General features: G+C 40.1%; 1 protein-coding gene across 1 annotated transcript in view; it reads right to left on the minus strand.

Annotated features, from left to right (window-relative positions):
* The window catches only part of LOC133442068 (zinc finger protein 501-like), a 32,984-nt gene extending 12,424 nt beyond the window's left edge, over nt 1–20,560 (minus strand). The window contains exons 1-2 of the mRNA XM_061719977.1: nt 20,524–20,560; nt 20,129–20,376 (exon numbers count right to left, since the gene is read on the minus strand). Coding sequence (XP_061575961.1) covers nt 20,129–20,263 — 135 coding nt within the window. The 5' untranslated portion in view covers nt 20,264–20,376; nt 20,524–20,560. The remainder of the gene's footprint in view (nt 1–20,128; nt 20,377–20,523) is intronic.
* Nucleotides 20,561–20,876: the final 316 nt, after the last annotated feature.

Below are 20,876 nucleotides of genomic sequence, written 5' to 3' on the forward strand. Positions count from 1 at the left end.
AATGGAAAAAAGTAACACAGAAGCCTTTCAAACCACAGGAAATTTATTTCATACTTTCGTTTTTGAGATATATCATTTTACATATTGCATTTAGATATCGCGTCTTCATCTGGCACTGAGTTCAGCTTTGCTCACTGTAAACCGTTTCACGCACACAGACTTTGGTGGATCCATAATATGTTTGTGTGTGGGCTTGTATAGTGAGTATGTTCTACGCGTATGGTGTGTGTAGGTTGTAGCTGAGTAATCTTTCGTGAAAATCTCTGATAAAAAGCACAAACAAGAACGCAAATTCAAACCCACTAGTTTCCTAGGGGAATGACGTCACCTCCCTTTTCGCGGGAAGTGGTGTTAAAAAAATACTGTGAAAAAATACAACCTGGTGACACACTGACAACGTGATGATGTACTGTATGTGTCAACTTATGTCAACGTAGGACGTGCTGTGAACACATACCGGATCGATAAATAACCCGTCATGTCAATTATGAAGATTTCTGTGTGTGCAATTTTACTGGATTATTATGTGATTTTTCCAAACGATTTAATGGATCAAGACAGAACACTGGGACACACTAAATGCAAGATATGCAAGTGAAACTATTCCTGTTTAACATGCAAAAAGAATTATTGCTCTTTTATTTGGTTGTAATTAGGGCCCGAGCACCTTCAGTGCGAAGGCCCTATTGTATCTGTAGGAATTTTTCTTTCTTTCTTTCTTTCTTTCTTTCTTTCTTTCTTTCTTTCTTTCTTTCTTTCTTTCTTTCTTTCTTTCTTTCTTTCTTTCTTTCTTTCTTTCTTTCTTTCTTTCTTTCTTTCTTTCTTTCTTTCTTTCTTTTTCTTCTGACGAAAGGAGGGCCTTTTTGCCCCCCTAAACGTGCCCAAAAAGTCACCAAATTTTGCACGCAAGTCAGGCCTGGCGAAAAATGTGATATTTAATGGTTTGCATTAATGGGCGTGGCAAAATGGCTCAACAGCGCCCCCTTGAAAACTTTGTGCCTCAAGCCCCAGAATGCGGTATGTCGTACACGCACGAAAATCGGTACACACCTGTATCATGGCGCAACTGAAGGAAAAGTCTCTTGGCGTCATGCCCGAAACCGAACAGGAAGTCGGCCATTTTGAATTAGTTGTGTCATTTTGGCGAAATTTTGGCGAAATTTTGGCGGGCAGCACGGTGGCTTAGTGGTTAGCACTGTTGCCTCACAGCAAGAAGGTCCCTGGTTCGACTCCCAGGCCCGGCAGGGGCCTTTCTGTGTGGAGTTTGCATGTTCTCCCCGTGCTTGCGTGGGTTTTCTCCAGGTACTCCGGCTTCCTCCCACGGTCCAAAAAAAAAATGATTCTAAATTGCCCGTAGGTGTGAGCGTGAGTGTGGTTGTGTGCATGGTTTGTGTGTTTATATGTGGCCCTGTGATGGACTGGTGACCTGTCCAGGGTGTAACCCCTGCCTCTCACCTAAAATGAGCTGGGATAGGCTCCAGCAGACCCCCGTGACCCCGCAAGGGATAAAGCGGGTAAGATAATGAATGAATTTTGGCGAAATTTATGCCATTCCTTCGAAAGTTAATTCAGCCCGAACCGTAACGTGCACCCAAGTGTGTTATACATCAAAATGTGCGTCTCCATCCTGCGACTACACGCATTACTTTTCTCTTTCAAAAGCGTTACCGTGGCGACGCTAGACACCAAAAAGCGCGCCCACCCTTCATCTGATTGGTTCAGACAGAAAAAACTTTGCGCCTCAAGCCCCATAATACGGTTTGACGTACATGAACGAAAATTGGTACACACCTGTATCATGTCGCAACTAAAAGAAAAGTCTCTTGGCGCCATGGCCGAAACCGAACAGGAAGTCGGCCATTTTGAACATTCTGAATTAATTGCGTAATTTTGGAGCAATATATGCCATTCCTTCGAGAGTTAATTCAGCCCGAACCGTATCGTGAACCAAGATGTGTTATACATCCAAATGTGCGTCTCCATCCTGCGACTACACGCATTACTTTTCTCTTTCAAAAGTGTTACCGTGGCGACGCTAGATGCCAACAAGCGGACCCCCCCTTCATCTGATTGGTCCATATTTGATAGTTCCCCAAAAGGCACCAAATTTTGCATGCAAGCCAGACTTGGCGATAAATTTGATATTTCATGGTTTGCATTAATGGGCGTGGCCTAACGGCTCAACAGCGCCCCCTAGAATACTTTTATCTGCCATAACTTTTGAATGGTTGGACATAGGAAGTCGTGGGTGGTGTCATGGGACTCTGTAATGAGTCCTTAAGCTTCGTTGGCCTTAATTAGCCCCGTCCCTTCTTCTGATTGGTTGTCCCGATTTTCTGCTATAACATTCGAATGGTTTGACATAGAGAGTCGTGGGTGGTTTCATCAGATTCTTTATGGAGTCCTTGACCTTGGTTGGCCAGAATTAGCTCCGCCCCTTCTTCTGATTGGTTGTCCCTTTTTTCTGCTATAACTTTTTAATGGTTTGACATAGGAAGTCGTGGGTGGTGTCATGGGACTTTGTACTGAGTTCTTAAGCTTCGTTGGCCTTAATTAGCCCCGCCCCTTCTTCTGATTGGTTGTCCCGATTTTCTGCTATAACTTTTTAATGGTTTGACATAGAGAGTCGTGGGTGGTGTCATCAGATTATTTATGGAGTCGTTGACCTTCGTTGGCCTGAATTAGCCCCGCCCCTTCTTCTGATTGGTTGTCCCTTTTTTCTGCTATAACTTCGGCATGGTTTGACATAGGAAGTCGTGGGTGGTGTCATTTCTGATATCAGGGCTGTACGCTTACTTTTTTGAATGGTAGCACTGGTGCTAGCAAGTTAAAAATTTTAGTAGCACAAATAAAAATTTACTAGCACACCCGGGTGGACAGTTAGTAGGGGTGTAACGATACACTAATCTCACGATACGGTACAATACACGATATTGAGGTCATGATAACGATACGATATTATAGCAGTATTTTTTAACAACCTTGAATGAGGAACATATGACTGGAAAAATTGTCTTTTATTTGAAAGACACAAAATACAAAACAATACTGTGCGTTTGCCCTATTGTTACAGTTTGTAATGCTTTATAACTGTTTAAGTTTTAAAGAGAAAGCCAGGCCAACCATTTCCCACAAACTGAACTAAAAGTAAATGTCAGGTTTGCATTATGATCTTCAGTTTCATACAAGTACAAATATTTAGACACAAACTGAATAGTTTCTCTCATGTATGACTTGACTTTTTTATTTTCCAGAAATTTAACAACTAAATAAAAGTAAATAAATATATACAATTTTACATCATAAAAAAGATTGATTTATGCTCACCTTATAAGTGTAAGAGGAGATTAATTTTTGTTAAGGTTATTTTGGTAATTCAGGGTTCATTATTTTATAAATATATTCTTTATATTTTGATGTAAATCAGGGACTATAATGACACTAGTCAGTTTATCTGTAGTGATTAGTCTGTTTTAGATTGGGCGGAGTGATACAGCACTAGGTGCTGTGTTGATGTTCTAAAATCCTACGCTGTTGAGCGGACAGTAAAGTACTCTCAAACTCAGCAGAAGTTGTCCCCGTGTTTATCCTACTCACGACCCGAAAAAGGTTTAATTTAATAAGGTAAGGCTTAACTCTACACCAGACTTAAAAGTTCAGAGCTCAAAATCCCGCTAGAGTCCCGTGATCGGGACCGCAAAAAGGTACTACTTTCTTCTGAGCGGAGTAAGATTTTGGTCCGCGTGTCGAGGCGCAGTCGCCACGCGCGGTCGGATCATGGATGTATTAATATATTTATAGTATTAATAGCCTTTCCACACGGCGCCCCGGTCGTATGGTCGGTATTTATATATGAAATGTCAGAATAGGTAATTTTTTTGACGACACCCCAGTTGAGAAAGGCTGATGTAGGTCAAGAGACATTCATATTGATTTTCACACTTTTTTTAACATGACCCCAGCGCAACTCACTCGCACTTATGCGAGTGGATACATATTTCTCTTCGCACCGGATGATTTTTATTCGCAAATGCGATGAAAACTGTCGCACTGTACAGCCCTGGATATGCTTATGGGGGGAGGTGGCCGTGAGTGCGAGGGCCCGTTCATCGCTGCTTGCAGCTTTAATTGTACATACATTTTGAAAATCAGTATGCAAACGGGAGCGACGGCTCTCCAGCCGCTCATAAAGGGTTAACAGGCATTGGGCAATGTAAATGCAAGGCATGTTATTTCCTCCCTGGTCCCTGAGGAGGAGTTATGGGGAGGGAAAAGGACACGGGAGGCATTACTACCTAATGTGACAGCCCACTGTCTGTTTGGTTGGTCTTGCTGGCTTCACCACCATCAGAAGAGTTGACTGATGCAGGAGATGGAGCAGGTGGCAGATCAATGGTGAATTAAAGCTGCAAGCAGCGATGAACGGGCCCTCGCACTCATGGCCATCGTCCCCCATAAGCATATCAGAAATGACACCACCCACGACTTCCTATGTCAAACCATTCAAAAGTTATAGCAGAAAATAGGGACAACCAATTAGAAGAAGGGGCGGGGCTAATTCAGGCCAATTAAGTTCAAGGACTCAATACAGAGTCCGATGACAACACCCACAACTCTCTATGTCAAACCATTCAAAAGTTATAGTCAGAAAATAGGGACAACCAATCAGAAGAAGGGGCGGGGCTAATTTTCACCAATTATGGTCAAGGACTCAATACTGAGTCCAGTGTTTCCCCTACCATTGTACAGGCCTGGCGGGGCCGCCAGGCCAACGAGACCCCCCGCCAGGCCTAAAAAAAATTTAATATGCCAAAAATAAGCAGCATATCCATTCATTCATATATCAATGATCATTTACGTTTAGGAGTGCCTCTGTGCAGCGCTGTTCTGCAACGTGTGAGTCAACCTGCTTCGTTGCCCAGTAATGATGCGAGTAACGATGCGCTGCTGAGAGCGCGGGCATATTATTATATTATGGGATGTATAGAGTTTGTAGCTAGCCAACTATGGCGCAGTCAAAAAAAGAAAAAATATCGTGGGCGACAGACAACATGATATAAAGAAATGTTTCTGCCAGACTTAAAGTAAAATCAAACTAAGTTTTGTCCCCGCTCTATTTTTAAATATGCACACTTGTATGCTTGTGTGTGTGTGTGTTGTAAGGCGGCGCTCCGTGTGTTTTGACGGCACCTTTCCACACGGCGCGCTGTGTGTGTGTTTTAAATACAGAAATGACACAAAACTGAGGGTGCTCCTTTCCACACGGCGCCCGAATGGTCGTCAAAATACGGTAATTAGCTTGGCTCTATATACAGAGATGAGAAGCATAACAGGTGGAAAGGGAAGTTCAACCCGGAATGGACAGATTAATCCTGGTTCAGTCTTCCCACTGGGACAAAACCAGTGTCTCACGTTCAGAGACCGTGGCGTTCAAAGTGCGAAAGTGAAACGCCACTGAAACAAAACACAAAGTTTTTCATCAAACATATCCACTCAAGTCTGAACTGAAGTCACAGAAAATAAACTGACCATCTTAAAATATCCTGCCCATGTTTGGGTCCAGATACAGCTGTGAGGCAGCTTTCTCCACAATGAACAGAATTAAAACTAAATATTGTTCCAGGCTCAACAATGAACATAATTAAAACTAAATATTGTTCCAGGATCATCAATGAGCACCTTTACATGCATATGAGAACCTGACACCATCCAGCCTAGATTTAAAGTCCTGACAGGATAAATTAGAGCTCAGTTATCTCACTGAACAACAGAAAGTGGGGGCATACAATTATAAGAGGGGAAGAAAGAGAAACTGCAAAACTGTTCAATTGTTAAGATGTGTTTATATTAATTTATTATAAAAATGTGTTGAGACAATTAACAAAGAAAAGGGGAAATTCAAACTGCTGGTAGAGAAATAAAATAAGATAGCATTTGAAAAATAAAATAAAATCTATTTTATTTTTAAGAGAAAAAAATATGTTTAATTCAAGTTACACATGTTAAGTGGAAAATATGTACTTTTTTTAATAAACAGTCAGATGCAGATGTTGATACAACTATGAGGCTACTTGAATATATATATATATATATATATATATATATATATATATATATATATATGTATATATATATATATATATATATATATATATATATATATATATATATATATATATATATATATATATATATATATATATATATATATATATATATATATATATATATATATATAGTAAGGTCATCTTATGGGATATTTGGCAGATCTGGGAACTAAATCGTTACCAAGAAATCTCTTCACCAATGTGTTTCTAAAGGTGTCTAATAACATGTCCTAAAAAGTTGAAATTCAACTCCTGGGGGAAACCTCGTAAAAAAATTGCACAAAGTCGGGGTACCAATAACCGTTTTTCGAAAATTTGAAAATGCTTAATTTGGCCTTAAGTAACTTGCGACTTGCGAGGGGTCAAACTAGGGGTTTTTCAATATTCCGAGTTCATTGCAAGTATTTATTTTTCACCAAGAACATTCATCCCGGCAATGCCCCCCACTCACACATAGCATATGTAAAAACAGAAAAAAATATAATAGTTTATTCTTTATTGTTTGACATGATGAATAAGCCAAGTCAGTGTTTAGTGATGCTTGCTGTAGTTGTTTTTGCATTCAACGTGAGGACGTTTTGAGTTAACATTAGGACCAAACATGCTGGTCCATTTGCATCCCTTTTCTTTGTTGATCATGGATGGATATAATACACTGCTTTTAACGTCAGGTACGTAAGTATTATTGAAATCTTTCTCTATCAATTTGAAATGTTTCACTTAATTGCATTGATTATAAGGTTAGAACTTATGTAAGCTAAATGTTGTCATTACTAAGAACATTAATGCTGAGAGAGCAGCTAGGGAGAGAGATGCAGAAGAAGCTGGATGGACAGTCGGCAACATCAACAATGGAGGTGAAGTCAAAGGTGCAAGCCCTCTCTTCTCTGACAAAGATCCCTAAGATCAACGAAAAGAAGATAAACCTTGACTCACTGAAGTTGTTTAACCGACTAATCATTTTTGCCCAACGGGATATGACGGTTGAGACAAGCTTGAAGTATGAGCAGACTCCTGTCCCATTGTCCCTTTTCAGCAACAGAGATCATAAAATGAACAAGGCAAACCAAGCAGGCTTTTCCAAGTCTAGCCTGAAGGAGTTGACTGATCCACTTGACCTCACTAAACAACCCTGCTGCACTTTGGTGGGTGATGGTGGGTGGCTTCTTTACATGGTGAAGTGGGAACAAGGTCATACTTGGCAGGAGATTGCCAACAGTTACCTAAGCTACCTGCAGCATCTTGGCCGTAAATGTCAAAAGATCATTGTGGTCTTTGATCGCTATAACAGATCGCCAAAAGATCATGACCACATCCGACGTACCAAGAAGTCATGCTGTGATCTCCAGATTCGACCGGATCTGATACACTGGACACCAAGTGCAAAGTTCTTGGACAACAGCCATAATAAGAGTGATCTCATTAACCTCCTCTCTTCAACATTCCAGAAGCTTAGCATCACCGTTGTGCAGAGTGATAATGATGCTGACACTTTAATTGCATTGGCTACTGCCACAGATGGCTCTGTTGAGGTCAGTAACATTTGTGTGTACATGCAAAGTATATTACTTTCATTAGCTGTGACTACTTTAAAAGTAAGAGTGTTGACATTATTTATATATTTTCACATAGTTGAACATGCATTGCATACATTATTCTATTTTCAGGTCCGGGCGGAAGATGCAGACGTGCTGGTAATGTTGGTGCACCATAGCTCAAGCATCAAACACCCACTCTTCTTCACGACATTGAAGGCTCTTATGATGTCAGGCGGATTCGAGAAGCTCTCTCTGGAAAAAAAGAGACGCTACCTGGTCTTTTGTCACGCCTTCACTGGGTGTGATACGGTCTCTGCTATCGCTGGCCATGGGAAAACAACTCTGTTTGACAGGTAACAATCCTATTACTACTATTAATAATTATATCATGATGACATATTTGTATATTGAAAGATGTGAAACGAAACTTCAAGTGCTTTCTTTTGTAGGTTTTGTGCAGGGGACATAGATGAACATATGGACATCTTCCTGGACATACGCGCTACCAAGGATGCAGTGATTCAGGCTGGTACTGCGATCTTCCACTACATCTACTATGGACCAGGTACTACTCCGGGTGAAGTTCGATACAACATCTTCTCACGTGAGGCAGCGGCTGGGCTGATCAAACCGGAGACTCTACCTCCAACAGAGGGTGCAGCAGCACAGCATTCGCTCCGTGCTACCTACAGACTCGGGACTGGCTCCTTCTACAGAGCATGTCTCTGGACCCCAGTGACTATGGATGGACAATAGGTGTTCATGGTTATGAGCCAGTTCCAACTCTAGACCTCATGGCTCCTGAAGAGCTACTCCAGTTCATGGAGATTGCAGCAGCCAGTGATGGAGCTGCAAGAAGCATAGTGTCAAGTGCATCTCAGCTTGTCTCTGTCAAGGCATTACCTGCAAGAATGCTATTCATGATGATGGCATTGATGAGGAATACTCAGACATTGACTCTTAAAGCATTCCACAAGGGGGATCACTGTTTGCTCTGACTAATGTGAAACGAATTGTAATAAATGCAATCTTATGTAAATGCAAAAAAGGGTGTGGCAGTTTTTCCACTAAGGAATGGTTGTAGTGAAAAACAAATGCTATAAATGAACTCCGAATCATAAAAAACACCCTAGTTTGACCCCTTACAAGTTACTTAAGGCCAAATTAAGCATTTTCGATTTTTCAAAAATCGGTTATTGGTACCCCGACTTTGTGCAGTTTTTTATGAGGTTTCCCCCAGGAGTTGAATTTCAACTTTTAACGACATGTTATTAGACACCTTTAGAAACACATTGGTGAAGAGATTTCTTGGTAACGATTTAATTCCCAGATTTTCAGACGCTTCCCTTACTAATATATATTAGGATGTTCTGGACCTTCGATTGAGTACATTTTCTCTAAATGGACCTCTTAAAGTTTTAGTTGAATACCCCTGCTATACAGTGTTAATATTTAATGGGCCCCGGGCCACTCTGTACTGAAAGAATTGGGCCCCAAGGTCAGAAACGTTAAGAACCCCTGATCTAAAACATGCTGGATAGGTGCTCTCCAGGACCAGGGTTGGAGACCCCTGCTATAGCTGATATAAGATGAAGCCCGGTTTTTGGCCCTTATGGCTTGCCATATCTTTTACGCGCGTTCATGGACAGCAGAAAACGCCGGCTTTTACGCCACTCGTTTAAAACGCGGCCTTTTACGGCGGGTTTTGTGCTCATAATGGCGTCTCCCTCCGACTTTAACCCGCCGGCGGCGTCTCCCTCCCGGGATAGGAGCTCAAACAAACCCCGCTGCTCTGGAGATGTTGCTGCTACTCGGTTGTAGAACCAACCAGATGTTACCATAACTGCAGACACTCACGAGTTGGTGGAGACTTTAGATTATGTGTTTTAACTTTAGATTATGTGTTTTAACTTTAGATTATGTGTTTTAACTTTAGATTGTGTGTTTTAACTTTAGATTGTGTGTTTTAACTTTAGATTATGTGTTTTAACTTTAGATTGTGTGTTTTAACTTTAGATTTGTGTGTTTTAACTTTAGATTGTTTGTTTTAACTTTAGATTATGTGTTTCAACATCACAATAAAACTCCACCAAAACCACCACCATCTCCAGACTGCTGCGTCCGTGTTTCCATAGACATATATAAAGGCTAGATGACTCAAGGCGGAGTCTCCAGCGTCGTTCACCGGCGGCCATCTTGCCACATCTCGCTCACTCATAACATTGTGTTTAATGGTGCATGTACTGCTTAAACAACCTTAACTTGCTCAATTCTCAACAGATTTTCTAACAGTTTGGTTTGTTATGGACGTCAGAGATGTAGTTATGACACTGCATAGTTGTGACTAATTATAAACATTGAAAAACGTACTTTTGTATGAAAATAACAAGAAACAGATAGCTATGACATGGTATTTATATTAAATGAATATTTCTATAGTATTCTTAGTAATATTTATATTTACATTATAACATATATATATATACATATATTATTACCTTATAACATGTGTGTGTATATATATATATATATATATATATATATATATATATATATATATATATATATATATATATATATATATATATATATATATAATTACATTATAACGTGTGTATATATGTATATATATTATTACATTATCACATGTTTATATATTATTACATTATGATGTATTTATATTATGACATTATAACATGTGCATATGTGTACATTATAAGGTCACGGTTCGGTCCACTTCGGTACAGTAAGAAAACAAAATGCAAAATATAAACGTGCTAGTTGTTTATTACACACACACACAAAATAACATTGGCTCTACGTGTGCCGGCGCTGGGACCCCGCGGATGCATGGTGTGTCGCCGGGCTGTGTTTTCCTTCATGCTTCCCTGCAGCGTCACATGTAAACACAAACACACTACCTGGCAGAAACATTTCTTTATATCATGTTGTCTGTCGCCCGCGATATTTTTTCTTTTTTTGGCCGGCGCCATATTTGGCTGGCTACAAACTCTATACATCCCATAATGTATAATAATATGCCCGCGCTCTCAGCAGCGGTACTCGCATCGTTAAGGCTGACTTATGGTTCCGCATTACACCAACGCAGATCCTACGGCGTAGGGTACGCAGCGAGCGGCCGTACGGTGCACGTCGCTGCGTACCCTACGGCGTAGGCTCTACGTCGATTACGCAGAACCATAATTCAGGCTTTACTAGGCAACGAAGCAGGTTGACTCCCGTTGCAGAACAGCGCTGCAGAGGCGCTCATAAACGTAAATGATCATTGTTTTTGTTTTTTTAGGCCTGGCGGGGGGTCTCGATGGTAGGGGAAACACTGGACTTGTCACAATTATGTGCTTAGCTCTTTAGTTCTTCATTAGTTAGTGCTTTTTTCTTTAATCTTAATACTTTCTCGGTGTGAGCGCAACTGCAGCAGCGCTCTGCTCCACAACGTGCTACTTAAAATGACCGTGTGGAAACTCGTTCGGTACGCCTCCGTTCCGAACCGAACACGCTATACCGAACGGTTCAATACAAATACATATACCGTTACACCCCTAGTATATATATATATATATATATATATATATATATATATATATATATATATATATATATAATGACATAAAATGTATTTATATTATTACACACATTATAACACACACAAATATATATATATATATATATATACATATACACATGTTATAATGTACACATATACGTGTTATATATGTAATAATATATAAACATGTTATAATGTAATATATATATATATATATATATATATATATATATATATATATATATATATATATATATACATGTTATAAGGTAATAATATATGTATATATGTTATAATGTAAATATAAATATTACTAAGAATACTATAGAAATATTCATTTCATATAAATACCATGTCATAGCTATCTGTTTCTTGTTATTTTCATACAAAAGTACGTTTTTCAATGTTTATAATTATTCACAACTACGAGTGTCATAACTACATCTCTGACGTTCATAACAAACCTGTTTGAAAATCTGTTGATAATTGAGCAAGTTAAGGTTGTTTAAGTGGTACATGCACCATTAAACACAATGTTATGAGTGAGCGAGCTCTCCTGTGGCAAGATGGCCGCCGTGTGACGACGTCGCTCTGCATCATGGATGTATTATATAAACTGGATTGGAGACTAAAAATGGCCGCCCATTCATTTCAATGCATTCGCTCAGCCAGCGCATAAGCCGAAAAAATCTCTGACTTCCGGGTTTACTTCCGCATACAGCGGCCCATAGAGCATGCGCAGTTGAGTCACCTCCCATGATGCTCTGGGGCCTCCCATCATGCCCCGGGGCAATGACGCGAGTATTAATATAATATGTATTAATATAATATCTTAATTAATGTATATTATTACATGTATAGCATTACATATATTATTAATGTATTAATATAATATAATTATATAATATATATTAATATAAAACATCCGTGGAATGCACGGACACGGCTGTGACGTCAGCTGTGACGTCACGCCCAGAAAGAGACTTTTCTTTTACTTTTCTGGCCGTTATAAAACATTTTTGACGGATATAAAGTCCATGACTTAAAAATATAGAATACAAAGATTAGTAATTGCCGGGGATTACAGCTGGAGGTGTCCTGTGAACAGTTTTAGAGGCTTCTCTTTTACTATTGCGGTCTATGGGAAAAAAGCTTTCTGGGCCGCATGGGATTTTTGGTTGCAGTACCGCGGCTGGCCACTGGAAAAAATCGGCGTGCCTGCTGAGCGCCAGACCCGGGGGCTGCTCTGCATTGGCAGCAGCGCGGGCGAGTCATGGGCCCAATCCCAAACTCCACCCTAAACCCTCAAACCCTGAGCCCTCACAGACTTTCAGTGACGTCAGCGTCACGTGATCAAGTGTGAGAGGGTGTGAGGGCTCCAAATGGTATAAATAGGAATGGGACACCCTTAGCAGAAACCGGAAACAAGTCACATAAAAACGTCTGTTTTTTGGGGGTTTTTTTTCAATAAACTTTATTTAAAATTTCAATTTACAAAATTCCTAGTCAGATCAAAATGTTACCTACCGGTATTATAAATTTGGGAATGATCATCCGGATGTTTGAAAACAAAGTGGTAGCCTATATAAAGGAGCATAAAATTCAACAAAGAACACAATTTAAACATGCGCACAGTACAATATGTATTTCCTTGTTAATGTAGTGTATTTCTTTCAATCTACCCATACCAGCACATCCAGTATGCCAGGATCAATCGCCCAGTAATTTCTTTTTTGTAAGCGCGTGTAAACTGAGTTAAATATTCCAGCTGTGTTATGACCATCTAATATTACTTTCCATTTTTCAGCATGATGTCATTTCATTTTTGTAAGAGAGCGTATAAATTGATGGTAACCTGAGCTAAATATTACAGTTATCTTATTACTATTTACTGCAACGTTTTTGTTCAACTTGCCGAAATTGTTTAAATTTTGTGGTCATAAATAAATTAATAACCAAATTACTGCCTGACTTGTTTGTGTTGGATCTAAAACTATCTTGCTAGTATTTACATGAGGATTTGTCTAATACAGTGCTTCTCAACCCTGGTCCTCGTGGGCCCCTGTCCTGCATGTTTTAGATGTTTCCCTGCACCAACACAGCTGATTCTAATTAAAGGTCCTCATTAGCTTGTCACCAAGGTCTGCACAGCTCTGTTGATGACACAGGTACTTTTATCACGGTGTGCTGAAGCAGGGTAGCATCTAAAACATGTAGGACTGGGGCCCACGAGGAACAGGATTGAAAAACACTGGTCTAATATAAAATGAAAACAAATGAAATTGAACCTCAAATTATGAATGAAAAAATGATGAAGAAAACAACATTTTGTCCTCCATCTTCCCACAAATGTCAATTAACTTAGATAACTGGTCATCCCTCTTCCTTTCCCTCTCCTCCTCCTTTTCATCCAGCTCCCTCAGCCTCTTTTCCTGTCTTTAGTGTTGAAGAAAGTCCAAAACGTCATTTGTCTTTTTTTTGGATTTCTTTCCTCCGTTTGAATGAATGAATGAAAAACTTTATTTCGAACATGCTCAAAAAAAAGAAAAGAGAAAAAAAAAATATATATATAAATATATATATATATATATATATATATATATATATATTTTTTTTTTTTAATATATATATATATATATATATATAAAAACCAAAGAACAATAGTTAAATAATATGTTTGTTGGTCGCTCCCTGTTTGTAAAGGAAATAATAGGGCCGTTGAAAAATCATCACGGGACAACAGTTTCTGAATTTAAATCACCAGTGGGCTATGTATTTATACTTACAGGTGAACTTTCTTCTCGCAGTCGCACATGGTTCCTTTTCCTCCGCCCCCTGTTTTGTTTACATTCTCCCTGGTAACCTCCTTTCATGTCACAACGCAATGAACTGTGGGTAATTCCCTTTCCCTGAGTGTGCTGGGATGCTGACTTGCGGGAAGGGGGCATGGATGTATTATATAACTGGATACAGGATCGAAAATGGCCGCCCATTCATTTCAATGGAGTTTGGCCCAATCCCAAACTCCACCCTAAACCCTCAAGCCCTGAGCCCTCACAGACTTTCAGTGACGTCAGCGTCACGTGATCAAGTGTGCGAGGGTGTGAGGGCTCCAAATGGTATAAATAGGAATGGGACACACTTAGCAGAAACCAGAAACAAGTCAGTTAAAAACGTCTGTTTTTTTTTTTTTTTTTTCAATAAACTTTATTTAAAATTTCAATTTACAAAATTCCTAGTCAGATCAAAATGTTAGGTACCGGTATTATAAGTTTGGGAATGATCATCCGGATGTTTGAAAACAAAGTGGTAGCCTATATAAAGGAGCATAAAATTCAACAAAGAACACAATTTAAACATGCGCACAGTACAATATGTATTTCCTTGTTAACATTGTCTTTCTTTCAATCTACCCAGACCAGCACATCCAGTATGCCAGGATCAATCGCAGAGTAATTTCTTTTTTGTAAGCGCGTGTAAACTGAGTTAAATATTCCAGCTGTGTTATGACCATCTAATATTACTTTCAAATTTTTCAGCATGACGTCATTTCATTTTTGTAAGAGAGCGTATAAATTGATGGTAACCTGAGCTAAATATTTCAGTTATATTATTACTATTTACTGCAACGTTTTTGTTCAACTTGCTGAAATTGTTTAAATTTTGTGGTCATAAATAAATGAATAACCAAATTACTGCCTGACTTGTTTGTGTTAGATCTAAAACTATCTTGCTAGTATTTACATGTATGCATTTCTGTTAACATAGGGAATCTTAATTCAAACACTGTACTCAGATCAAAGAAAAGCAAGTCTTGTTTATTCAACACCAGCAGGTCAACTGAGGATTTGTCTAATCCAGTGTTTCTCAATCCTGGTCCTCGTGGGCCCCTGTCCTGCATGTTTTAGATGTTTCCCTGCACCAACAGACCTGATTCTAATTAAAGGTCCTCATTAGCTTGTCACCAAGGTCTGCACAACTCTGTTGATGACACAGGTACTTTTATCACGGTGTGCTGAAGCAGGGTAGCATCTAAAACATGCAGGACAGGGGACCACGAGGACCAGGATTGAAAAACACTGGTCTAATATAAAATGAAAACAAATGAAATTGAACCTCAAATTATGAATGAAAAAATGATGAAGAAAACTACATTTTGTCCTCCATCTTCCCACAAATGTCAATTAACTTATAACTGGTCATCCCTCTTCCTTTCCCTCTCCTCCTCCTTTTCATCCAGCTCCCTCAGCCTCTTTTCCTGTCTTTAGTGTTGAAGAAAGTCCAAAACGTCATTTGTCACATGGTAAAAAAAAATAAAAGAGAAATATATATATATATATATATATATATATATATATATATATATATATATATATATATATATATATATATATATATATATATATATATATATATATATATATATATATATTATATATATATATATATATATATATATATATATATTATATATATATATTTAAACCAAAGAACAATAGGTAAATAATATGTTTGTTGGTCGCTCCTTGTTTGTAAAGGAAATAATAGGGCCGTTGAAAAATCATCACGGGACAACAGTTTCTGAATTTAAATCACCAGTGGGATATGTATTAATATTTACAGGTGAACTTTCTTCTCACAGTCGCACATGGTTCCTTTTCCTCCGCCCCCTGTTTTGTTTACATTCTCCCTGGTAACCTCCTTTCATGTCACAACGCAATGAACTGTGGGTAATTCCCTTTCCCAGAGTGTGCTGGGATGCTGACTTGCGGGAAGGGGGCAGTAAGGGCTCAAAATGGCTGCCGGGATCCCTCGCGCACTTGACCACTTGAGGAATGGGACAGCCCTAAGCCCTTACGCAAGGTGCGGGAGCGCGCACGTAAGTCTACGAGTCTGCGAGGGTGGAGATTGGGATTGGGCCTTTGCTCATCCGCCGAAAAAATTTCTGACTTCCTGGTTTACTTCCTGGTACACGGGCCCATAGGTCGTTTTCGAATTCAGACACTACCGCACTATATGCTACATACTGCAAAGTATGCACTGAATACTGCCTACTGAATGAAGGATTCAGTACGCTGCTCCAGCAGACCGTTCACACAGCAGTGTGCTACAGTGTATCCCAGAATGCATCTCGCACCAAAAACGTCAGCGAAAGATGAGATTTAAAAGCAGACTAGAGTGTTTCTCAATCCTGGTCCTCGTGTTCCCTGTCCTGCATGTTTTAGATGTTTCCCTGCACCAACACACCTGATTCTAATTAAAGGTCCTAATTAGCTGTCATCAAGGTCTGCACAACTCTGTTGATGACACACGTACTTTTATCACGGTGCGCTGAAGCAGGGAAACATCTAAAACATGCAGGAGGACCAGGATTGAGAAACACTGGACTAGAAGCTGTTGTAATTCCAGCTGTAGCGCTGTTAATATGCCACTTTATTACGTTTTAACATCTTTTAACATTCAGGCGTAAAAGTAAGGCGTAGAAATTTGATCCGATGTTTCGGGGATCAAAAGAGCCGCCGGTCCGGCCGCATCAGCAGCTCACGGCCGGAGAACTGACGCGATCGCCGGGTCAACCCACGGCCTCGTCCCGGGGAGAAACCTGCAGCCCTGTGGATAATTGTCACCGGCTGAAATAAATCATTTAGGAAATAAATGTTGGTTTAATAGATTAAATCTAACAGTTGTAGCTGTCACGTTAGTTTGTCTAAATATAAAGTGAAACTTCTAGTTGTTACTAGATGGATATATATATACCACAGACAGATCAGAGGTGTATATCTTATAGCTCAATGGGTTGATTAGCGACTTTCGTACAGCGAACGGGGGTTCGATTCCAGTCGGGCTATATTTTGCAAATATCCCCGATGCGGGACTAATAAAGGATTATCTTATTTTAAATGTTGAAATAGCAGTAAAACCACATTCATTGATGAAATGACATAATTGATGGAAATGGATTTTAATAAATGTATTGAAATGAACATATCAGTCTATTGAAGTTAATTTTATTTTATTATTAACAAGTTCTCCTCTCTGTCGAGTCGCTCTCTCTGCATCTATTTATTTCAGCTCCCGGACAAATTCTCTGTCAAAACACAGCAATGAAAAGTAGTTATTTCATGAAAAGACAACGAACTACCGATATATAACGTTGTCATAACACTTAGTTCACTTTTATTTACGGATAACTTAGCTAAGATAACTAACAAAAACCTAACATACTATTAAAAACCCACAATTTTTAATCGTTGTCCTTACACTAAATTGAATTAAAAAGGTTATATATTAAAGTTACTTACATTTATATTCCTCCTTCTCCCTCTCCACGGTGTAACTAGTCCTTTCTGCCTTCACATCACATCACTGTCCGGTTGCAGCTGTTTTCTCAATAAAGCTTTGAGAAAAAAAAGAAAAAATCGCTGCCCGGCCAAGGCCGCATTGCATTCTGGGATATTGTAAGCGAGGTAGGCTGTTTGAAGCATGGATGTGGGTTTGAAGCATGCTGCGGATTTTTTTCCAGATCAGTACAACATCCGGGTATTTTTCGCACACTGCAGATTTCCTTCTGTTCACATACAGCATACTACTTACTACACTTTGGCCAAATCAGTGTATACTTGTAGTACAGTATGCGAATTCGAAAACGGCCATAGAGCATGCGCAGTTGAGTCACCTCCCATGATGCTCTGGGGCCTCCCATCATGCCCCGGGGCAATGTGAACGAGCGCTGCGCGCTCTGGACAAGCGCTGCGCGCTCATGAGTCCTTCAGACCGGTAATGATAGATGTACACAATGAAATTAGGGATTTATAGGGCAAATCAACCGATGCTGTTCTCAAAGTCATGGTTATAGACTATACATGGTTCATTTGTGTGTTTTTTTTAATTAAAGATAAAACGAGTCATTTTTATTTAAGATGAGACACCCCAGGTTAATAGGCTAAAATAGGGTAAAAATGTAAATAGCAGGTATCACCATGAAACTTCCCAAGTTTATTACTTACATTAAGACAAATATTTTTTGTATTACAAGTTTTGTCAAGTATTATGTTTAAATATGTCAAATATTATGTTTAAATGTGGTTAATTTGTGGAGTTTAATTTTTTTGAGTAAGGATAAAACGAGTCATCTTTATAAAAACAAACAAACAAAAAAACACATGGGATTCCCCACAATAACACAAGCTGTCATATGCTATTTATCTATATACCTTTGGGTAAATCTTTTTGTCTATTAATGATCGTGCAGTCCGAATGTTAGGCGTAATTAACTTTGCATTTTCTCTGATTCTTTTACAGCTTCTGGGCTCACATTAAGTGTTATTCCTGCCTGATATCTTATTTTCACAAACCATACAACGTTGGCTACAACGGAAATGTTTAAGTACAAGAATGACAAACCATTATTATTCTTGCTATTAAACATTTCCGTCTGTGATCCCCCTGGTCAGGGCGTTTAGACCGAGTGTGACCTGAGCGTCCCACCTGAGCTCTGTGCCATAGCGCGCAGCTCCAGCTCAATGAATGACAGAGGGTCTCCTGCTCACCTGCTGCTCAACACTGATCAGAGCAGCTCCCCCTCGTTTACTGAGGTTTTATTATAAACCCAATGTCTTTTGTCATGGAAAAAAAAATTAAGAGACCACAAAAACACACCTTTGAGCCGTGTTTTCCACTTTTCTGAGTGATTATTCCGCCGTGTGCTCTGCGTGTGTGTGACGCAGAAGTATACCCGCACCTTAAAGGTGCGGGTATACTTCTGCGTCACACACACGCAGAGCACACGGCGCACCCGTGACGTCGTCACGAATCCTTCGGACTTCTCCGTCTCTCCATTTGGTCGCGGTGCAGTACCCCCCGCGGCCACTAGTTAGCGATCTTTTTCTGAATGGTTTATCCGACTTTTTCCGGTCACAGTAAATCAAAGAAATAAGGACAACTATTGTGCAAAAAACAAAAACAAAAAAAATCACATATAAACGAAGAAAAGAGCCCTGGAAGTTCACTACTGATTCAAACCGGAAACCGGAAATGCTTCGCTTTCAAACGAACCAATCACAGCCCTCTCCGTCTGCGTGTGGTCCGCGTCTCCTCGACGCGTAGTTACAATTTTCAGGAGGTGCACATCACTGACGGCGCATGTGACGGCGTGTCCTCTGCGTGTACAAAAACCACACGCCGTAGACACGGCGTCGTTTTGACGCAGAAGTATAATTCAGCCTTTAGTTTCAGCCATGCTCGTTCCCGAGACACACACGACCGCGCTTTGCGAGTGCACGGACAAAGCCGTGACGTCACGCCCAGAAAGAGACTTTTCTTTGACTTTTCTGGCCGTTATAAAACATTTTTGACGGATATAAAGTCCATGACTTAAAAATATAGAATACAAAGATTAGTAATAGCCGGTGATTACAGCTGGAGGTGTCCTGTGAACAGTTTTAGAGGCTTCTCTTTTACTATTGCGGTCTATGGGAAAAAAGCTTTCTGGGCCCCATGGGATTTTTTGTTGCAGTACCGCGGCTGGCCACTGGAAAAAATCGGCGTGCCTGCTGAGCGCGAGACTGGGGGCCTGGGCTGGAAGGGGGCAGTAAGGGCTGAAAATGGCTGCCGGGAGCCCTCGCGCACTTAACCACTTGAGGAATGGGACAGCCTTAAGCCCTTACGCAAGGTGCGGGAGCGCGCACGTAAGTCTACGAGTCTGCGAGGATGGAGATTGGGATTGGGCCCTAGCCTTTATATATGTCTACCGGTATGCATGTTTCCGCCACATTCACATATTCAGACGGAAACACGTTTAAAAGTCTCCGAGGAAGATCACGTGTTTGTGTTTTCTGCGGTTCCGTTCAAAGTTACGGACACGGAATCAAATAAAGTGTTTGGATCAGAATCAGCAGAACCTGGACCTGAACACTGACCTGCAGACCAGCAGAGGAAGATCCCGCTTTGGTCCTGATGCTGGACTCCTGGTCCTGGTTCTGATCCCGGTCCATCTCCGAGTCCTGGTTCTGATCCCGGTCCATCTCCGAGTCCTGGTTCTGATCCCGGTCCATCTCCGAGTCCTGGTTCTGCTTCGTTCTCGTTTAGTTCTGATCCTGCAGATCTTCAATAACAGTTCGTCTGCAAAACCTCCACTGTGATGACGCAGCCCGGAACCACGTGACCTCTTAAAAAAAAAAAAACTTTATTAGCAAATCTTGCTATAACACCAACAAGGTTTACAATAGTGTGGAACAGTAACATACAATTATGGAGTAAATTATAAAAATATCTAGTATGAATAAAATGTAACTTCATTACATTTGATTCAAACCTATTAAGTGGATTCCTCTCCCTTTCAGGCGCTGGGCTCCGCCGGCAGCTGCAGGAGAGCCGTCACAGCGACCTCAAGTGGCAGGAAAGTGACATTACATCAACAACAAAAAACTCTTCCTTTTTATTTCAGTTTAAGACAGAAGATAATCAAAGCAGAAAAAAAACATTTCTTCAGCAACGCTATCACTCACATGCACTTAATTTAAATACAGAGTCTCTAAGCAGAACTAAAGAACCCAGAGCGTCTTCATGTGGCGGGCGGTGATTCGGGGAAATGTCGCCATCTGCTGGACGAATAAATGAACCGCAACAACAAACGGAGGAGGAAGGTTGGACCTCAGTTGGAGGAAA

Source organism: Cololabis saira, chromosome 4, assembly GCF_033807715.1.
Source record: "Cololabis saira isolate AMF1-May2022 chromosome 4, fColSai1.1, whole genome shotgun sequence".
Taxonomy (NCBI): domain Eukaryota; kingdom Metazoa; phylum Chordata; class Actinopteri; order Beloniformes; family Belonidae; genus Cololabis; species Cololabis saira.